This window comes from Prunus avium, chromosome 8 (genome assembly GCF_965620075.1).
Source record: "Prunus avium chromosome 8, drPruAviu1.hap1.1, whole genome shotgun sequence".
NCBI lineage: Eukaryota > Viridiplantae > Streptophyta > Magnoliopsida > Rosales > Rosaceae > Prunus > Prunus avium.
This window is the reverse complement of record NC_142291.1, coordinates 34898807-34914829: the sequence shown is the minus strand read 5'-3', so window position 1 is coordinate 34914829 and position 16023 is coordinate 34898807. Positions and strand designations below refer to the sequence as shown.

Genomic DNA, 16023 nt, shown 5'->3' with positions numbered 1-16023 from the left:
CATGAAAGTTGTTCCAATGGGTGTGTAATATAACATATCCAAAATTCAGCCCCATTGGATAAATATGGAGTCTGTTACCTAGCAAACACAGAGCCATGCTCAGGATGGATTTTATCAGCGCGCAAAATGAGTTAGCAATTTGTTTTGGCCTTAACTTTCTCCTCCGACCTTGGATTGGCCCAAATGATATATGGCTGGAAAGAAGACATTCTGAACTTCAATTTGGAGTGCTTAAAGTCATCATTTGCTTAAGAGAAGCCCAAGTTGTAAGCCCTTGAAGTTGCTGGCCATGCTGACCTCAGCATGTGCTGGTTGGATGCTTGGTCATGGTGAGCTAGGTATGAGCTATCATTTCTGGTTGGAAGCTTGGTCATGGTGACATGAAGATGAGCTAGGGCTGCTGGTGGGATTTATTAGTGAAGTGCATCAACCATTTCAGATTTTATAATGCAAGTGTTGTATGCATTAGTGAAGTGCATCAACCATTTCAGATTTTATAAAACAAGTGTTATATGCATTAGCCATACTTAATTCAGATTTTCAGCTTCCTTAGGCCTATATATAGTGAGGTTTCCCAAGCTTGTAAACACACCCCAAGGGGGGGAGCTCTCAAGCACTTCTCTAGAGCTCCCTTCCCTTCTCTCCCTCAAATTCTCTTAGTTTCCCTTTGTAGTTCTCAATTGTTGTAATAAGATCATTCTATTAAATTTTCTTTGTACTAAATATCAAACACTTTTCCTTTCTCTTCTTCTAAATTCTTCAAATACTCTCTTCTCCAAACACTTCCCAAACACTTCTCCATTTCCTTCATCAAATTCTCTAAAGCTTTCAAACACATGTTCTTCCAAAATCCTCAAAGTTCTCAAACATCTCTCTACTTCCCTTCTCTTCCAAAAGTCTCCATGTCTCAAACACTTCACAAACACATTTCTCTTCCTTCCCTAAGTTCTCAAATTCTCCAAGTTCACAAACATCCTCCAAGTTCTCAACCACTCTCTTCCAAATTCTCAAAGTTCCTAAACACTCTCTTCCAAAATCCACAAAGCTCTCAAAACACCTCTCTACTTTCTTCTCCAAATCCTCCAAGTTCTCAAACAGTCTCTTCCAAATTCCCCATGTCTTAAACACATTCCCTTCCAAAATCCTCAAAGCTCTCAAACACATGTTCTTCCAAAATTCTCTAAAGTTCCCAAACACTTTCTTCTCCCTCCTCAAAGTTCTCAAACACTTCCTTTCTTCCTCAAAGTTCTCTTAGTTTCCTTAATGTTTTCTTAGTTGTAATTTATTTTTCTTTGTTATGTAAATTCTTTTCTTAAGTTTTCAAGTTGAATTAGTTTCCAAGTTTCAATTATGGTTTTTGTTCTTATTCATTATGCTTATAAGTTAATATGCTAGTTTGAATGATTGATCACCATTTAGGCTTGCATGTTAGCTATCTTGGTTTGAATTAAGAGTATACACCATGCTTTAATTCGAATTGAACTATGAATAGGAAGAGTATGTATGGACATTTGACAACAGGGATTAGATACATGCTTGGTTGTTTAAAATGTTCTTCTATGCTAAATGGTGATCAATCATTCAAACTAGCATATTAACTTATAAGCATAATGAATAAGAACAAAAATCATAATTGAAACTTGGAAACTAATCAAACTTGAAACTAAAGAAAAGAATTTACATAACAATGAAAATTAAAGTAGAACTTGGAAAGACTTAAAGAGAATTTCAGCACAAATATTTCATTACAACAATTGAAAACTAGAAAGAGAAACTAAGAGAATTTGAGGGAGAGAAGGGAAGGGAGCTCTAGAGAAGTGTTTGAGAGCTCCCCCCCTTGGGGTGTGTTTACAAGCTTGGGAAACCTCACTATATATAGGCCTAAGGAAGCTGAAAATCTGAATTAAGTATGGCTAATGCATACAACACTTGTTTTATAAAATCTGAAATGGTTGATGCACTTCACTAATGCATACAACACTTCCATTATAAAATCTGAAATGGTTGATGCACTTCACTAATAAATCCCACCAGCAGCCCTAGCTCATCTTCATGTCACCATGACCAAGCTTCCAACCAGAAATAATAGCTCATCCTGAGGTCAGCATGACCAGCAACTTCAAGGGCTTACGAATTGGGCTTCCCTTAAGCAAATTAAGACTTTAAGCACTCAAACTTGAAGTTCAGAATGTCTTCTTTCCAGCCATATATCATTTGGGCCAATCCAAGGTCAGAGGAGGAAGTTAAGGCCAAAAGAAATTGCTAACTCATTTTGCGCGCTGATAAAATCCATCCTGAGCATGGCTCTGTGTTTGCTAGGTAACAGACTCCATATTTATCCAATGGGGCTGAATTTTGGATATGTTATATTACACACCCATTGGAACAACTTTCATGAAGAATGTGGCCTCATCCGAGCTATGTAGGTTGCTGAAACAAAGCTTGCAATATGACCTACGAAACTGGGCTGGCAGGGGATTGTAGCCAAAATTGAGTTTGTCTTTAAGCTCTTCATCCATTCATCCAAATTAGGCCCTAACATGCTTGAATTGCATGAATTATGCTCTCTAAAGCCATCATTATTACCTAAAGCTCAATGAACTGAAAGATAAACACAAAAAGGATTAAAAGCACAAGTTTAACTCAAAAACATAACCAAATCATAAGCTAGAAGGGTACAAAATGATATACAATTATGAACCGATCAAATACCCCCAAACCTAGATTTTGCTAGTCCTCGAGCAAAACAACACAAAACAAAACAAGAAGTTAACTAGACCACTTTCGTAGGTAACTCGATTGCATTGAGCGAATGCAACAAGCCTTTAAACCTCTAGGCATCCCTAGTAGGAGGAGTTGTGTCTCCTGAGGGTTTAACAGATACGATACCCACAAACGTTTTACTGACTCTGTAAAACAAGGTAATTAGAAAACTTAAAAGATTGTTAGTCCTTAAGCAAAATAAAAAACAAAAACAAAAAAATAATTACATTAACAAAAACAAAACAAAACAAAACAAAAAAAATTACAAAAATAAAAAGAACTCAAAACAATCTTTCCGAACATTTTCTGAAGAGAAATGACTCATACACATGACTCAAAAGTTTTAACAATAAAAGCTCAATTTTAAACATTATTCACAAAGCGGCAAAGTTCAAAACATAATATGCTCAAAGTGTGGTAGTGTGATAGCCAAATGCAACAAATTCCCCAATCTTAGTTTTCACACAATTTCAAAAATCATACAAAGCACAAGTTCAACTTCAAATCTCACCAAAGTTGTCCTCTCACAAATGAATCACTCGGAAGAGGGCTATAATGCAACACTCAGTTATAAACATGAGATTAGAGTTAAACCATAAAGACTTAACTCGAAATAGAAAGATGAAGAACTTGCATTAATATGATCTCAAGAAGGATGCCAACACTTAAAAGTAGAAAAATGAATGCAATTCAACCACATGACATTTAAGATCAATTTAGGTCTTTAACATAGGTTGTAATGGGGACAAGGGTGTAAGGTGAGTAAGAAATGAAAGGTATGGATAAAACAAAGTCCAAGGAACTCAAAATATAAGAGCATAAAACAATTGTTTGCAAGACTTCGAATCATCACGATTAGATTTTTTCTTTTACACGATCAAAACTCCTTATACCTTCATTTACAATTATTCATACTCCTTTCCTTGAATTGAACAAACACCAATTTATTTAGAAGGCCCAAAAATGAAACCCAAAAATGAAATTTCATTCAACCACCACTTAATCACAATTTTTCTCTTTTCTTTTCTTTTCTTTCACCAATTGAGTGAATTTTTTTTATTTTTTTTTATTTTTTATGTAATATCCCTTCCCAAACTTAGCATGAAACGTGGAGACAAACAATAGGCAAAGGAAAGGGTTACATCAAACATCAAATTTTTTGGATGGAGTGGAGGGAGATACAAAATGGGGCAGGCTGACTGGGAATTTTTGTAATCCTCAAATACGCTTGTGGGGCTGATATGAATCGGTGGTGGTTATAGAAACATTGTTCATCCACAAATCACACACCCATAACTGTTTTCCAGCAGAGGACCATCATTGAGATTATCACACAGATCATCACATAGATCATCACGCAGTTACTCAATGATTTGAATATCTTGTAACTTGTAAGAGAAAAGTGTAGCAGAAAAGATTCTAATTTTTGCTCCAGAATAATTTCATCAAAGTGTACTATTCACTGAAGTCATAGACAAAAAAACATTTTCAAATTCTCTCCCTCTTCTTTCTTACTATTTATTAGGAGCCAAATTCTTATAAAATCCTAAGCCAATTCTTATTCATTTAAGATTATAAACAAATAATTCATTAAAATTAACAAAAATTATTCTTTTTACATAATTATTGAAGGAATACTAATTAATTTCACATTTTTCGCACAAGCCACTAACACACATTTCTTCAAATTCACAACGAGAAAATGTGCCATCTTCTTCTTTTTCTTCTTTTCCTTATTCTTTTTTCTCTCAAAATAAATCTTATTGATACTATCATTCTCTGGTGTATGACTTTGAGTTATATGCAGACCCACACATCTACCTGAATACTATCTTGAAGCCAGAAAAATGCATATAGAAAAAAGTTTAGAACTTTATTCTCATCTTAAATGAGTATCTATTCTCCTCAGGCATGCGAAGACTCAGGTCCGGCTTATGAACCTCATCATCATCTTCCTCTACCAATAATCCCCACAAGAGCATACCCCATCTTGAAAATGATGGTACCGGATGGGATCTCTTATCACAATAACTCTCTCCTCCATCTTTGCTACAAGTTTTGCAAATATATGACAGTCTCCACAGATCCTCAGGTTTTTCCTTATCCTAACAGTCCTCCCCTTTGACAAGCTCATTATACCAAAGACAATTGCCAATTTCTCGCTGTGGGATAGGAGCGAAACTTCCCTCTGTTCTCCCTCAAGATCTTGCAAAACAAAATTCGTGTCTGGAACGTATCCCATTCCCATTAGTCTATCAACCAACAGGCTCAGCTGTCTATTGATCTCATCTATTTGTGGATGTGAGTCATCTCCCATAATAAAAGCATGAATCTGTTTGTCCACTTCAATCCAACTGCACCCTGGTTCTTTAGTAACTCCTCTAGCTCTCATGCTCTTCCTAACTTCTGCAACATCTTCCCATCTCTGAGAATTGGCATATATGTTGGACAATAGTATGTAGGTTCCGGCATCATCAGGGTCCATTTTAAGAACTTGCTTGGCAGCATATGCAGCTAAATCCACGTTGCGGTGAACCCTGCATGCACCGAGCAAAGTCCTCCATGTCACTGCATCTGGTTCACATTCCATTTCTTGAATTAACCTTGCTGCCTCATCTACCTTCCCAGCCCTTCCAAGAAGATCAATTACACAACCATAGTGCTCTCTTCCTGGATCAATCCCGAAAAGCTGCTTCATATTCTGGAAGTAGTACCACCCATCTTCTAAAAGGCCAGCATGACTACAAGCAAATAGAACCCCAAGAATTGTGATGTAGTTTGGCTTCGTTCCCGAAATTTTCATCTGCTCGAACAATCTCAGTGCCTCTTGGCTGAAACCATTTTGTGCTAACCCTGCAATCATGGTGCTCCAAGAGATTACATCCTTCTCCACCATCCTGGTAAAAACAGAGTTTGCATCTTCCAAGCTCCCACATTTACAATACATGTCAAGAAGGGCATTGTTCAGAATTAGATCTTGACCATACTTTACTGCATGAACATGAACTTGTCTGCCCAATTCTAAAAGCGCTAACACCGTGCAAGCTCTCAGAACACTCGTTAATGTGGCCTCTTCAGCTGCAAAACCAGCCCCCTTCATCCTCTTGAAAAGGTTCAGAGCCTCATCACCATCGCTGTTCTGAGCAAACGCTCCAATGATAGAGTTCCAAACGACCAAATCTCCAGTCACCATCTCATTGAAAACGCCTAGTGCATTATGCAACTCACCCAATTTCGAGTAAACGTCAATGAGAGCACTCCGAACAAAAACGTCAGATTCTAGCCCAACTCTAATAATACTACAATGAAGCTGCTTGAGATTCCATAACCCGTCGCAAGCTCTCAAAACTGAAGAGTAGGTGAAGCTATTAGGCATCACATCTTCTCTAAGCATCAAAACCAAAGACTCCAAGGCCTTGTGGTTTAGCTTGGCATTAGAGTAAGCCGATATCATCGTCGTCCAGGAAACAACGTTTCTCTCAGGCATTTCGTCGAACAACGACTGTGCTTCCTCCAGGAGACCAAATTTAACATACATGCTGATGAATATGTTAGTTAAAAAGGTCTTGGGCCGGTACCCATTTGAGAAAACGTGCTTGTGGACAAGCTTGCCCTGTTGAACAGCTCGACGAGCCAGGCAGCACTTGACGAGCTCCGAGTAGACGAGGGAGTCGGCCCAAAGTCCACGCCTTTGCATGGCTTCCATGGCTGTCATTGCTCTGGGTAGGTCTCTCTGGTAGCAAAACTTTGTGAACTCATCAACCAGAGTGTACGGTGGTGATTCTGCCACGTTAGCTATGTGAAAACAAGGACGTGACAGTGAAAATGATGGCCATGCTTTGCATTTCAACCTGGAGATGGGGATGGCTCTCATTTTTGAGAAGAACAGAGTGAGAGGGAAGGCGCATTGCTAATTGGCATTTGCCGGGTAAAATGTGTTCTTTTGGGTAGTAGATCAACCAATATTATACTCTTTGTAGGCGACAAAGTGCAAAGGTTCTTGACCTTCTCAAAGGTTGCTAATAGCTAATGATCGCATTGGAATACGCATACTTAATTTCCACTAAACTAAAATGAAAGACACAACACAATTTTAGTCACATTCTGTGCCTGAACTCGCATGAAATTTTATGTATTTCAAGTAATGTAGTGTTGCTAAAATGTTCCACACAAAAACGCTCCAAATTGAAACCCTAAAAAGCAAGAAACTTATAACTCGAATGATTAATAACATTTATTCCCACATCTCGACTCTTTTGTTCAATTTCCTCCTCCTCTGTTATCGCTTTTATATTTACTTTTTAAATTTATTTTATTTTATTTTAGAATAAAAAAAGATAAGGGATAGTTGTGTTCTATAAAAATAGGACCCATATTTTGTTTTTAATATGAAAAAGTGTGAATTTACCGTATTATCTTCATTTAATTAATAATTTAAATTTTTCATATTTGCATTAACCAAGGGCCTTTATATATAGATAACAAAGAAATAAAAAAGCTTTTTACCAAAAAAAATAAATAATAAAAAAGCTGAAAATACTTCAAAAAATGACTCAAACATACACCAAAGCTTATTATAATAGAAACGCAGCGTTTCGGCCATTTTAAAAGATACGCACCGTTTAAGTTGCGAGGGAGGGACGGTGGGAAAGAGTCCTCGTAGTCATTACCAAAATAGAGAGACGTGTCAGCAAAGCAAAAGAAGAAGTTCCAAATCCGTTTGTCTTCTTCTTCGCCAATCGCCGCCCCCAGCCGGACCGGCAGCAACCGCGTCGATGACTCAGTGAGCGCGTTAGGGTTTAGAAATCGGATTCGCGCGTTTCTGAGATTAGAGATGTCTCTGAGAATCAAAATTGTAGTGGACAAGTTCGTTCAGGAGCTCAAAGAAGCTTTGGATGCCGATATCCAAGACAGAATCATGAAGGAGAGAGAGATGCAGAGCTACATCGAAGAGCGCGAACGCGAAGTCGCCGAGCGAGAAGCTGCTTGGAAAGCTGAGCTCTCTCGCCGCGAGGTTCTTTTTTCTACCATTCTTATTCTATTAAGTTCTTTAATTTTTTTTCATTGAGACGTTCTGCCAAACACCTCTAGTGCAATCCTATTTTCTGGTTTGAATTTAATTTTTTCATCATGGTATCTCTATTTTGTTTGTTTAGATTATCAAATTTGTTTCTTTTTTGTTTGATTTAAGAACCCAATTGGATTTCAATTTCTTGTTGTTGCAGAGATGCAGAGGCACCAAATTTGAAGTTCAAATTGGTGTTCCTTTGCGTAGTTAAGCAATGATAAATATGCCCAATTGTCTACAGTTATGACTTTGTTTTATTGTTGAATGCAACCTTACCAAGTTCACATCAAGCTCAGTTCTTTTCACTCTTCATGACCAAGTTGCTTTTTAACAATGCCCAGCCAGCAACTTCTCTTGTTAATATCTGAATTAAATGCTATGTGGGTGTTAAAAAATATCAATAGAAGTTAGATGCAGTTTTCTCAGGACCATAAGTTTTTCTCTGCTTAGCTGCGTAGCTTGTTGTGTGTTTATTACAGAAGAGCTATGTATGTTTTGGCAGTCATCCCTGTAATCAAGTTTATTTTTTAAAGTATTTGTCTGCAATTGCTAATTTATCAAACCATTAAGTTCCGTTGGAGGTGCTGATGCACTTCTGTTTTCTGTTTTAGCTTCATGAAAATTGTTCTGTTTCAGGCAGAGATTGCCAGGCAAGAAGCAAGGCTGAAAATAGAGAAGGAAAACCTTGAGAAAGAGAAAAGCGTTCTAATGGGAACTGCATCAAATCAAGATAACCAAGATGGAGCTCTTGAAATCACCGTAAGCGGTGAAAAATACCGGTGTCTCAGGTTTGCGAAGGCAAAGAAATGAGCCATTAGAAAAAGGAATGCTGAAGAAAGAAGCCTTGATTATGTTAGATGTTCTACTTGCTTGGCCATTTTTTGCAAATTTCATTCGTTGTACGGATGCTCTAATTCTGTATATCCTTGCATCTTATTGCAACAAATGCCCCAAGTCTTGTCATTTCATATCATTCAATACAATGTGGCTTGAAGGAAATTATTTAACCTTTTGGTAAAAGTTCTTTCTGCGAAAATGGATTAAGCAATATTGAGAGTTGAGTTTCGCATCTAAGCATTATTGTCCATTAGTGATTCTTTTTCTATAGAGTCAAACTTCTCCTTGCGTTGCGTATGGGTCAGCCAAGTATTAAAGTCTTAGCACAAAATTTTTAAAACTGAAGTGTGTTAAAATCTTAGCACATAATTTTTAAAACTGAAATCCGACCATCTTCATTTATAAAGCATCTGAATTTTAACAATTGTGGTTGGCCCTGTTATATATAAGGTAACCATGTTGTGTCATAAGGCCAATGGGGCCATACCACAGATGTAGACTAAAGCTCATCCTTTTACAATTACTTTGGAAACGAAACTAAAGCTCATCCTTTTACAATTAGTTTGGAAACGAAACGACCCTTTTGAAATAGACTAGTATTGAACGCGATAGGAAATTTTGGTGGAGTCTCAACAACAAATCCAAAAAAGTTCGGTTGTAGATAACTGAAATTTAACCTAATATTTAGTTGTGTTCCACTATAAAATTGAAAGTAGTTCTCGAGTACGTCTTTATAGGAGATCTGTGTAGCATTGAAGCTTCACATCTCTAAAATTATTCTGTTGGATTTCCTTTGAGGATCAAAGTTTGAAGTGATATTATTATTAAGGTATTAGTTTTTTCAAGGTACCGATGGAGTCTTGTAACGGGCCGGTGAGTCGGACATATTTCTTGAAAGACCTTCATGTCAATAACCTCGTGCACATTCAGGAACTTATATACCAACACATTGAAAGTAGCATATTCTGAAAGCAATTTCTTCAAGCCAATACTAAAATGCACTCTTTTGAATTTTCGAATAAAATGACTGATGTGAGAGATAACACATAAATTAGTTTCCTCCAATATTTCATTGCATTCTATAATTGTGTTCAGATAATATAATAAGGTCATCAGAAACATAGAACTTACCCAAAAAAAACATATGAATTCAAACTAGCAATTGGTAGTTATTAAACATCAAATGAACGAAATTATCACAAACCACAATCATTTCATTCCAATGACATGTCAATAATCATGTCCCTCACACAACTATGCTCTAAACACCATCACCGTCCTCATGACATTTTGTGCACATTTCTAGAAAAGTTACAAACTTTTTTCGGGTACAATGTTAGTGTTTTAATGAATTCTTATATTTTTCATTTTCTTCTGTTCTTCATGTTTTTATATTCTTCTTATGTTTTTCATTTTCGTTCTTTCCTCTTCTTTTTCAATTCTCTCTTCTTCATCTTCTTCTGTTCTTCTTCTTCATTATGGCTTCTTTTGGTTAAACTAATTACAACAATACAACAAGAAATGCAAGATTTTCCCAGATGTTTAAATCTGAGCGAAAACCGTTAGAAAAACCAAAGAAAAAAAATTAGCCAAAAGAATAAACTGAAAAAACATAAATTAAAAGCTGAAAATAGTAACCAAATGTTGATACCAAGTTATATGAAGAACTCAAAAGCAACCAAATGTTGACATATAAATATATAACACAGTAACAATAAATAAAAATTAAATACAAAAACATAATAATACAAAGACTCTTTATATAAAATAAAATAAAATATTCAGGGTAACATATTCTGTGGTGAAGAGTCTGAAATTTTTTTTTTCTGAGAAGAATCCAGACTCTGTTTCTATTATGAAGGACGCAAATATCAGCAAAAATAAACAAATTGAGGCTGAAAAAATGATTGACAATTTGACAAACCTCTTTGATTACGAAACTGAACCACAATATTATTCTCTGAGAGTTCTTGAGAGAGATTATATACAGAGAGGATGGGGGGGAGAGAGAAAGCTACTGAGAGAGGATAAACGGGTGGAGGTTATCGGATTGATGGAGTTGGTGGGACGTCAGATTGATCTTTATGATTTCCATGTTTTGTGTTGGAGGTGTTTTCGGAAGAGGGATGAAAGCAGAAGGAAGAAGCCTGCATCACAGGGCTAAGAACTCAGCTGTTTTCGACGTGATGAGCTTCGGCGCCTGAGCGGACGGTCGAACTTGGATCTCAGTGCCCTGCTTTTAGTTTTCTTTTGACCAGCTCTTTCTCATCATGTGAATTTGTTCGCTGTAGGCATTTGTAGTCATTTTGCTCTATTTTGACAAGGAGATACAACTGGTGCTTGTAATTTCAGGCCTTCATGGCAGTATGGCAGGAGGCATGCCAGTCTCCACGTGTCAAATGGTATAGCCGAGCGGCTATACTATTTTTAATATAAAAAATCCAAGTATGGCCGTTCGGCTATACTATTTATAAAATAATATAAAAGCAGGCCCCTATGTGCCTAGCGCAACTTCGCCACGTGTCAAAAATAGTACAGCCGATCGGCTATACTATTTTATATAATAAAAACCATAGTATAGCCCGGCGGCTATACAATTTTAACCGGTCGGCTATACTATTTATGAAATAAAAAAAGACGGCCCACCTGGTGCCTAGAGCCATTTCGCCACGTGTCCTAAATAGTACAGCTGCGCGGCGATGCTATTTTTATATAATAAAAACCATAGTATAGCCGGTCGGCTATAATGTTTTGAATATAAAAGAGTAATCCGAGTACCCGCCCGGTGCCTAGCGCCCATTTCGCCATGTGTTTAAAATAGTATAAACATTCCGAGTATAGCCGCACGGCTATACTATTTATAAAATAAAAAAACGTAAATTGATGACCCGATGTAGAATTTTATTTTTTAAAATTTTTTATTATTATCGGGGATGCGAGTTGCTGCCGTAATCATAGAGAGAAGCCCAGGTCGTTGAGGTCAGGCGCACACCCACAGGCGTCAGACTCAGAACTCATAAGGCCATAGCGTAACGCTATAACCCAGTTTCAAAAACAATCCGTCAGCTGTTGCTAAACCTCTCGAACACATACAGCTTTTACGAAACCTCTCGAACGCCATAACCCAGTTTCAAAAACAATCCGTCAGCTTTCTCGCATTTTCTGCACCCTGCTCTGCTCGGTACCATCGCCAGCAAATCACCCCCCTATCATCCAAGTTTTGCCAGATTGTCTCCACAGGGTCTCGTAAGTACCTTTCATTCCTCTCTCTTCTCTTCTGAGTTTGGGTATCAATTTATGAATTTGATGCCACTCGTTGCATATAATTTGTACGCTATGATTGATTTATCTACCCGTTAAAGATTCTACTATTAAATTGTAAAATGGGTTGAAATTGAATTGTTAATATTTATTTACATTAGGCATTAAATATATCTCAAAAGGGGTGTTGGGAAATTTTATGTTGGGATTTTGCATGAAATTTTATCAGAACTGTATGAATGTTGTTATCTTCTTTGCATTGTCTGGTTTTCGATAGATGAGAGATTGTAAATTTTAGCATAAGGTGCAAGAAATCTGATACATAATGGGCCTTTTTCCATTGATAGGGTAGAGGTTCTTCATTTCTTCTCTTATTTCTTGTGATTCCTACCTACCCACCAGTGAAGTACATTTTTCTATTTAGGAAATTTGGTTTCTGTTAACCTGCAGATTAATTATGAACACTTTATATGGCGGGCACTATACTGTGGTATCCCACGGATGTCAATGGGAATTTATCTGTTAAGGGGAGTGTTATTCGCACTCCCTATCGTCCTACTGTATTCCAGTGCAGTATTGGTGTGGGGGAGTGCCTAGTAAAAGTCAAAGAAAATTTGATATATCAGCACATAAATTATGATTACTATGAAGTTGGAATTGAGGCTCTATTGAGTTCGGCTGAGTGGATTCGTTGAAACGAAGAAGAGAGTATCTGTAATGCTTTCTCATTAGTTGGAGATGGACCTCTGGTCTATTCTAGTATTTGATCAATAGTGTGTACATATTGTTTATAAATTTCTAGTTTATCTGTTGTGAAGGTTCCGATGGAGTCAGGTTACAGGCCAGTGAGTCGGACATATTTCTTGAAAGCTCCTTATTCTTTCAGTTGTGTAACTTTTCTGACCTTCATGTCAATAAGCATTCAGGAACTTATGTACCAGAAGTAGCATTTTCTGAAAGCAATTTCTTCACATCAATACTAAAATGTAATCTTCAGACCAAAAAAATACAAAATGTACTCTTTTGAATCTTCGAATAAAATGATCAATGTGAGAGATAACACATAAATTAGTTTCCTCCAACATTTCACTGCATTCTATAATTGTGTTTAGATAATTTAATAAGGTAGCAAACAAAAACATATGAATTCAAACTAGCAAATGGTAGTTATTAAATATCAAATGAACGAAATTATCACAAACCACAATCATTTCATTCCAATGACATGTCAATAATCATGTCCCTCACACAACTATGCTCTGCACACCATCACCATCCTCATGCACATTTTGTGCACATTTCTAGAAAAGTTATAAACTTTTTTTTGGGTACAACATTAATGTTTTAATGAATTCTTATGTTTTTCATTTTAATTCTTCCCTTCTTCCCTCTTCTTTTTCAATTCTCTCTTCTTCATTATGGCTTCGTTTGGTTAAACTAATTAAAACAATACAACAAGAAATGCAAGATTGTCCCAAATGTTTAAATCTGAGTGAAAACCGTTAGAAAAACCAAAGAAAAAAAATTAGCCAAAACAATAAACTGAAAAAACATAAAATAAAAGCTGAGAAGAGTAATCAAATGTTGATACCAAGTTATATGTCAATTATGAAGAACTCAAAAGCAACCAAATGTTGACACATAAATATATAACATAGAAACAATACATAAAAATTAAATACCAAAAACATAATAATACAAAGATTCTTTATATAAAAAGAAAATAAAATATTCAGGGTAACATATTCTGTGATAAAGAGTGAATTTATTTATTTTTTTCTGAGAAGAATCCAGACTCTGTTTCTATTATGAATGATGCAAATATCAGCAAAAAATAAACAAATTGAGGCTGAAAAAATGATTGACAATTTGACAAACCTCTTTGATTACGAAACTGAACCACAATATTATTCTCTGAGAGTTCTTGAGAGAAATTATATACAGAGAGGATGGGGAGAGAGAAAGCTACTGAGAGAGGATACACGGGTGGAGGTTATGGAGGTTATCGGATTGATGGACTTGGTGGGACGTCAGATTGATCTTTATGCTTTCCATGTTTTGTGTTGGAGGTGTTTTCGGAAGAGGGATGAAAGCAGAAGGAAGAAGCCTGCATCACAGGGCTAAGAACTCAGCTGTTTTCCACGTGATGAGCGTCGGCGCCTGAGCGGACGGTCGAACTTGGATCTCAGTGCCCCGCTTTAGTTTTCTTTTGATCAGCTCTTTCTCATCATGTGAATCATTTGTAGTCATTTTGCTCTATTTTGACAAGGAGATACAACTGGTGCTTGTAATTTCAGGCCTTCATGGCAGTATGGAAGGAGGAATGCTAGTCTCCACGGGTCAAATAGTATAGCCGAGCGGCTATACTATTTTTAATATAAAAAATCCCAGTATGGCCGTTCGGCTATACTATTTATAAAATAATAAAAAAGCAGGCCCCTATGTGCCTAGCGCAACTTTGCCACGTGTCAAAAATAGTACAGCCGAGCGGCTAGACTATTTTATATAATAAAAATCATAGTCTAGCCGGGCGGCTATACAATTTTTAATATTGAAAATCCGAGTATAGGCGATCGGCTATACTATTTATAAAAAAAAGGCCAGCCTGGTGCCTAGCGCCATTTCGCCACGTGTCCTAAATAGTACAGCCGCTCGGCTATACTATTTTTATATAATAAAAACCATAGTATAGCCGCACGGTGATACTATTTTTAATTTAAAAAATTCGAGTACCCGCCTGGTGCCCAGCGCCCATTTCGCCATGTGTTAAAAATAGTATAGCCGGTATAAAAAATTCCAAATATAGCCACGCGGCGATACTATTTATTAAAAAAAAAAAAATTGATGACCTGATGTAGAATTTTATTTTATTATATTATTTTTTATTATCAAGGATGCCATAACCCAGTTTGAAAAACAATCCGTCAGCTTTCTCGCATTTTCTACACCCTGCTCTGCTCAGTACCATCGCCAGCAAATCACCCCCCTATCATACAAGTTTTGCCAGATTGTCTCCACAGGGTCTCGTAAGTACCTTTCATTCCTCTCTCTTCTCTTCTGAGTTTGGGTATCAATTTATGAATTTGATGCCACTCGTTGCATATAATTTGTACGCTATGATTGATTTATTGAGTTTGGCTGAGTGGATTCGTTGAAATGAAGAAGAGAGTATCTGTAATGCTTTCTCATTAATTGGAGATGGAGCTCTGGTCTATTCTAGTATTTGATCAATAGTGTGTACAGATTGTTTATGCATTTCTAGTTTATCTGTTGTAAAGGTTATGCAATTACCTATGTTTGCTTCTTCATCCATTGTTGGTTTGTTCTTGAGGTCACTCTTGTTTCTTAATGTTTTAGGTTTGTATAGTTAGGGCATGTTTGGCATGCTTCACTATGCCTCACTGGATTGGACTGTGTTAAATAGTCCTTGAAACCTATGTTTGGCAAGGGTGGGGATTAGTTTAAATGAGACTATATAGCCCAACAGTTAAAAAAAGCCCGAACTTGCACAGCTAATATAGTGAGTCCGAAATTGGGTTCGCAAAATAGCACACTTGCTATTTTGAACACGCGAGTCCGACTTCCTCCCCACCTCCACAGATCCAACAGCTCTCCACCTGGACTTCTTCTCAGAACGATCTCTCTTCGCACTCCACCCACTAGAAGAACCCAGGACCATGTATCTTTGCCATCTTAGTCCAATTCGTAGCAGTTCCAAAGAAAAAAAGAAAAGCAAAAAATAATGAAACTAGAAACAGAGAGAAGAAAGAAGGAAAAAGGAAGAAAAAAAAAGATGATGTTTTAGAGGCGTCTAGAAACCGCTTGATATGTGTTGAGTCGGCTTAGTTTATTTTCATATGAACAAACCCTCCATTGCGCGTAGACAATGAAGACGGCAGTGCTGGAAAAAATGGAGCCATCTTGCTGATGTTGCCAAATTACTCATCTGGGATTACAGGGTTTGATGCCCTGGTTGGTGGCGGCCCACAGAGAAATGGTGGCGATGAAGCCAGTTGGTTACTGGCGATGAGGCTACTTGCTGATCTCTCTTCACAGTTGAGGGAAAAAAAAAAAAAAAAAAAAAGAAGAAAAAC

At 36.9% G+C, this 16023-nt stretch overlaps 2 protein-coding genes across 2 annotated transcripts; one reads left to right on the top strand and one right to left on the bottom strand.

Annotated features, from left to right (window-relative positions):
• Positions 1–4328: 4328 nt before the first annotated feature.
• REME1 (Pentatricopeptide repeat (PPR) superfamily protein) lies at positions 4329–6965 on the bottom strand. The gene has a single exon (XM_021955796.2). It carries the CDS (start codon positions 6635–6637, stop codon positions 4721–4723), a length of 1917 nt encoding a protein of 638 aa, XP_021811488.2. The 5' UTR covers positions 6638–6965; the 3' UTR covers positions 4329–4720.
• Positions 6966–7398: 433 nt separating this feature from the next.
• LOC110754699 (beta-mannosyltransferase-like protein) lies at positions 7399–8840 on the top strand. Its single transcript, XM_021955801.2, has 2 exons — positions 7399–7777; positions 8468–8840. Exons 1-2 carry the CDS (start codon positions 7598–7600, stop codon positions 8639–8641), a joined length of 354 nt encoding a protein of 117 aa, XP_021811493.1. The 5' UTR covers positions 7399–7597; the 3' UTR covers positions 8642–8840.
• Positions 8841–16023: the final 7183 nt, after the last annotated feature.

Bases quoted from the DNA above. Each gene is read 5' to 3' on its own strand.
- REME1 (XM_021955796.2), bottom strand. From the start codon at position 6,637: ATGAGAGCCATCCCCATCTCCAGGTTGAAATGCAAAGCATGGCCATCA.
- LOC110754699 (XM_021955801.2), top strand. From the start codon at position 7,598: ATGTCTCTGAGAATCAAAATTGTAGTGGACAAGTTCGTTCAGGAGCTC. The intron at 7,778-8,467 runs GTTCTTTTTTCT...GTTCTGTTTCAG, and splicing joins CTGAGCTCTCTCGCCGCGAG to GCAGAGATTGCCAGGCAAGA.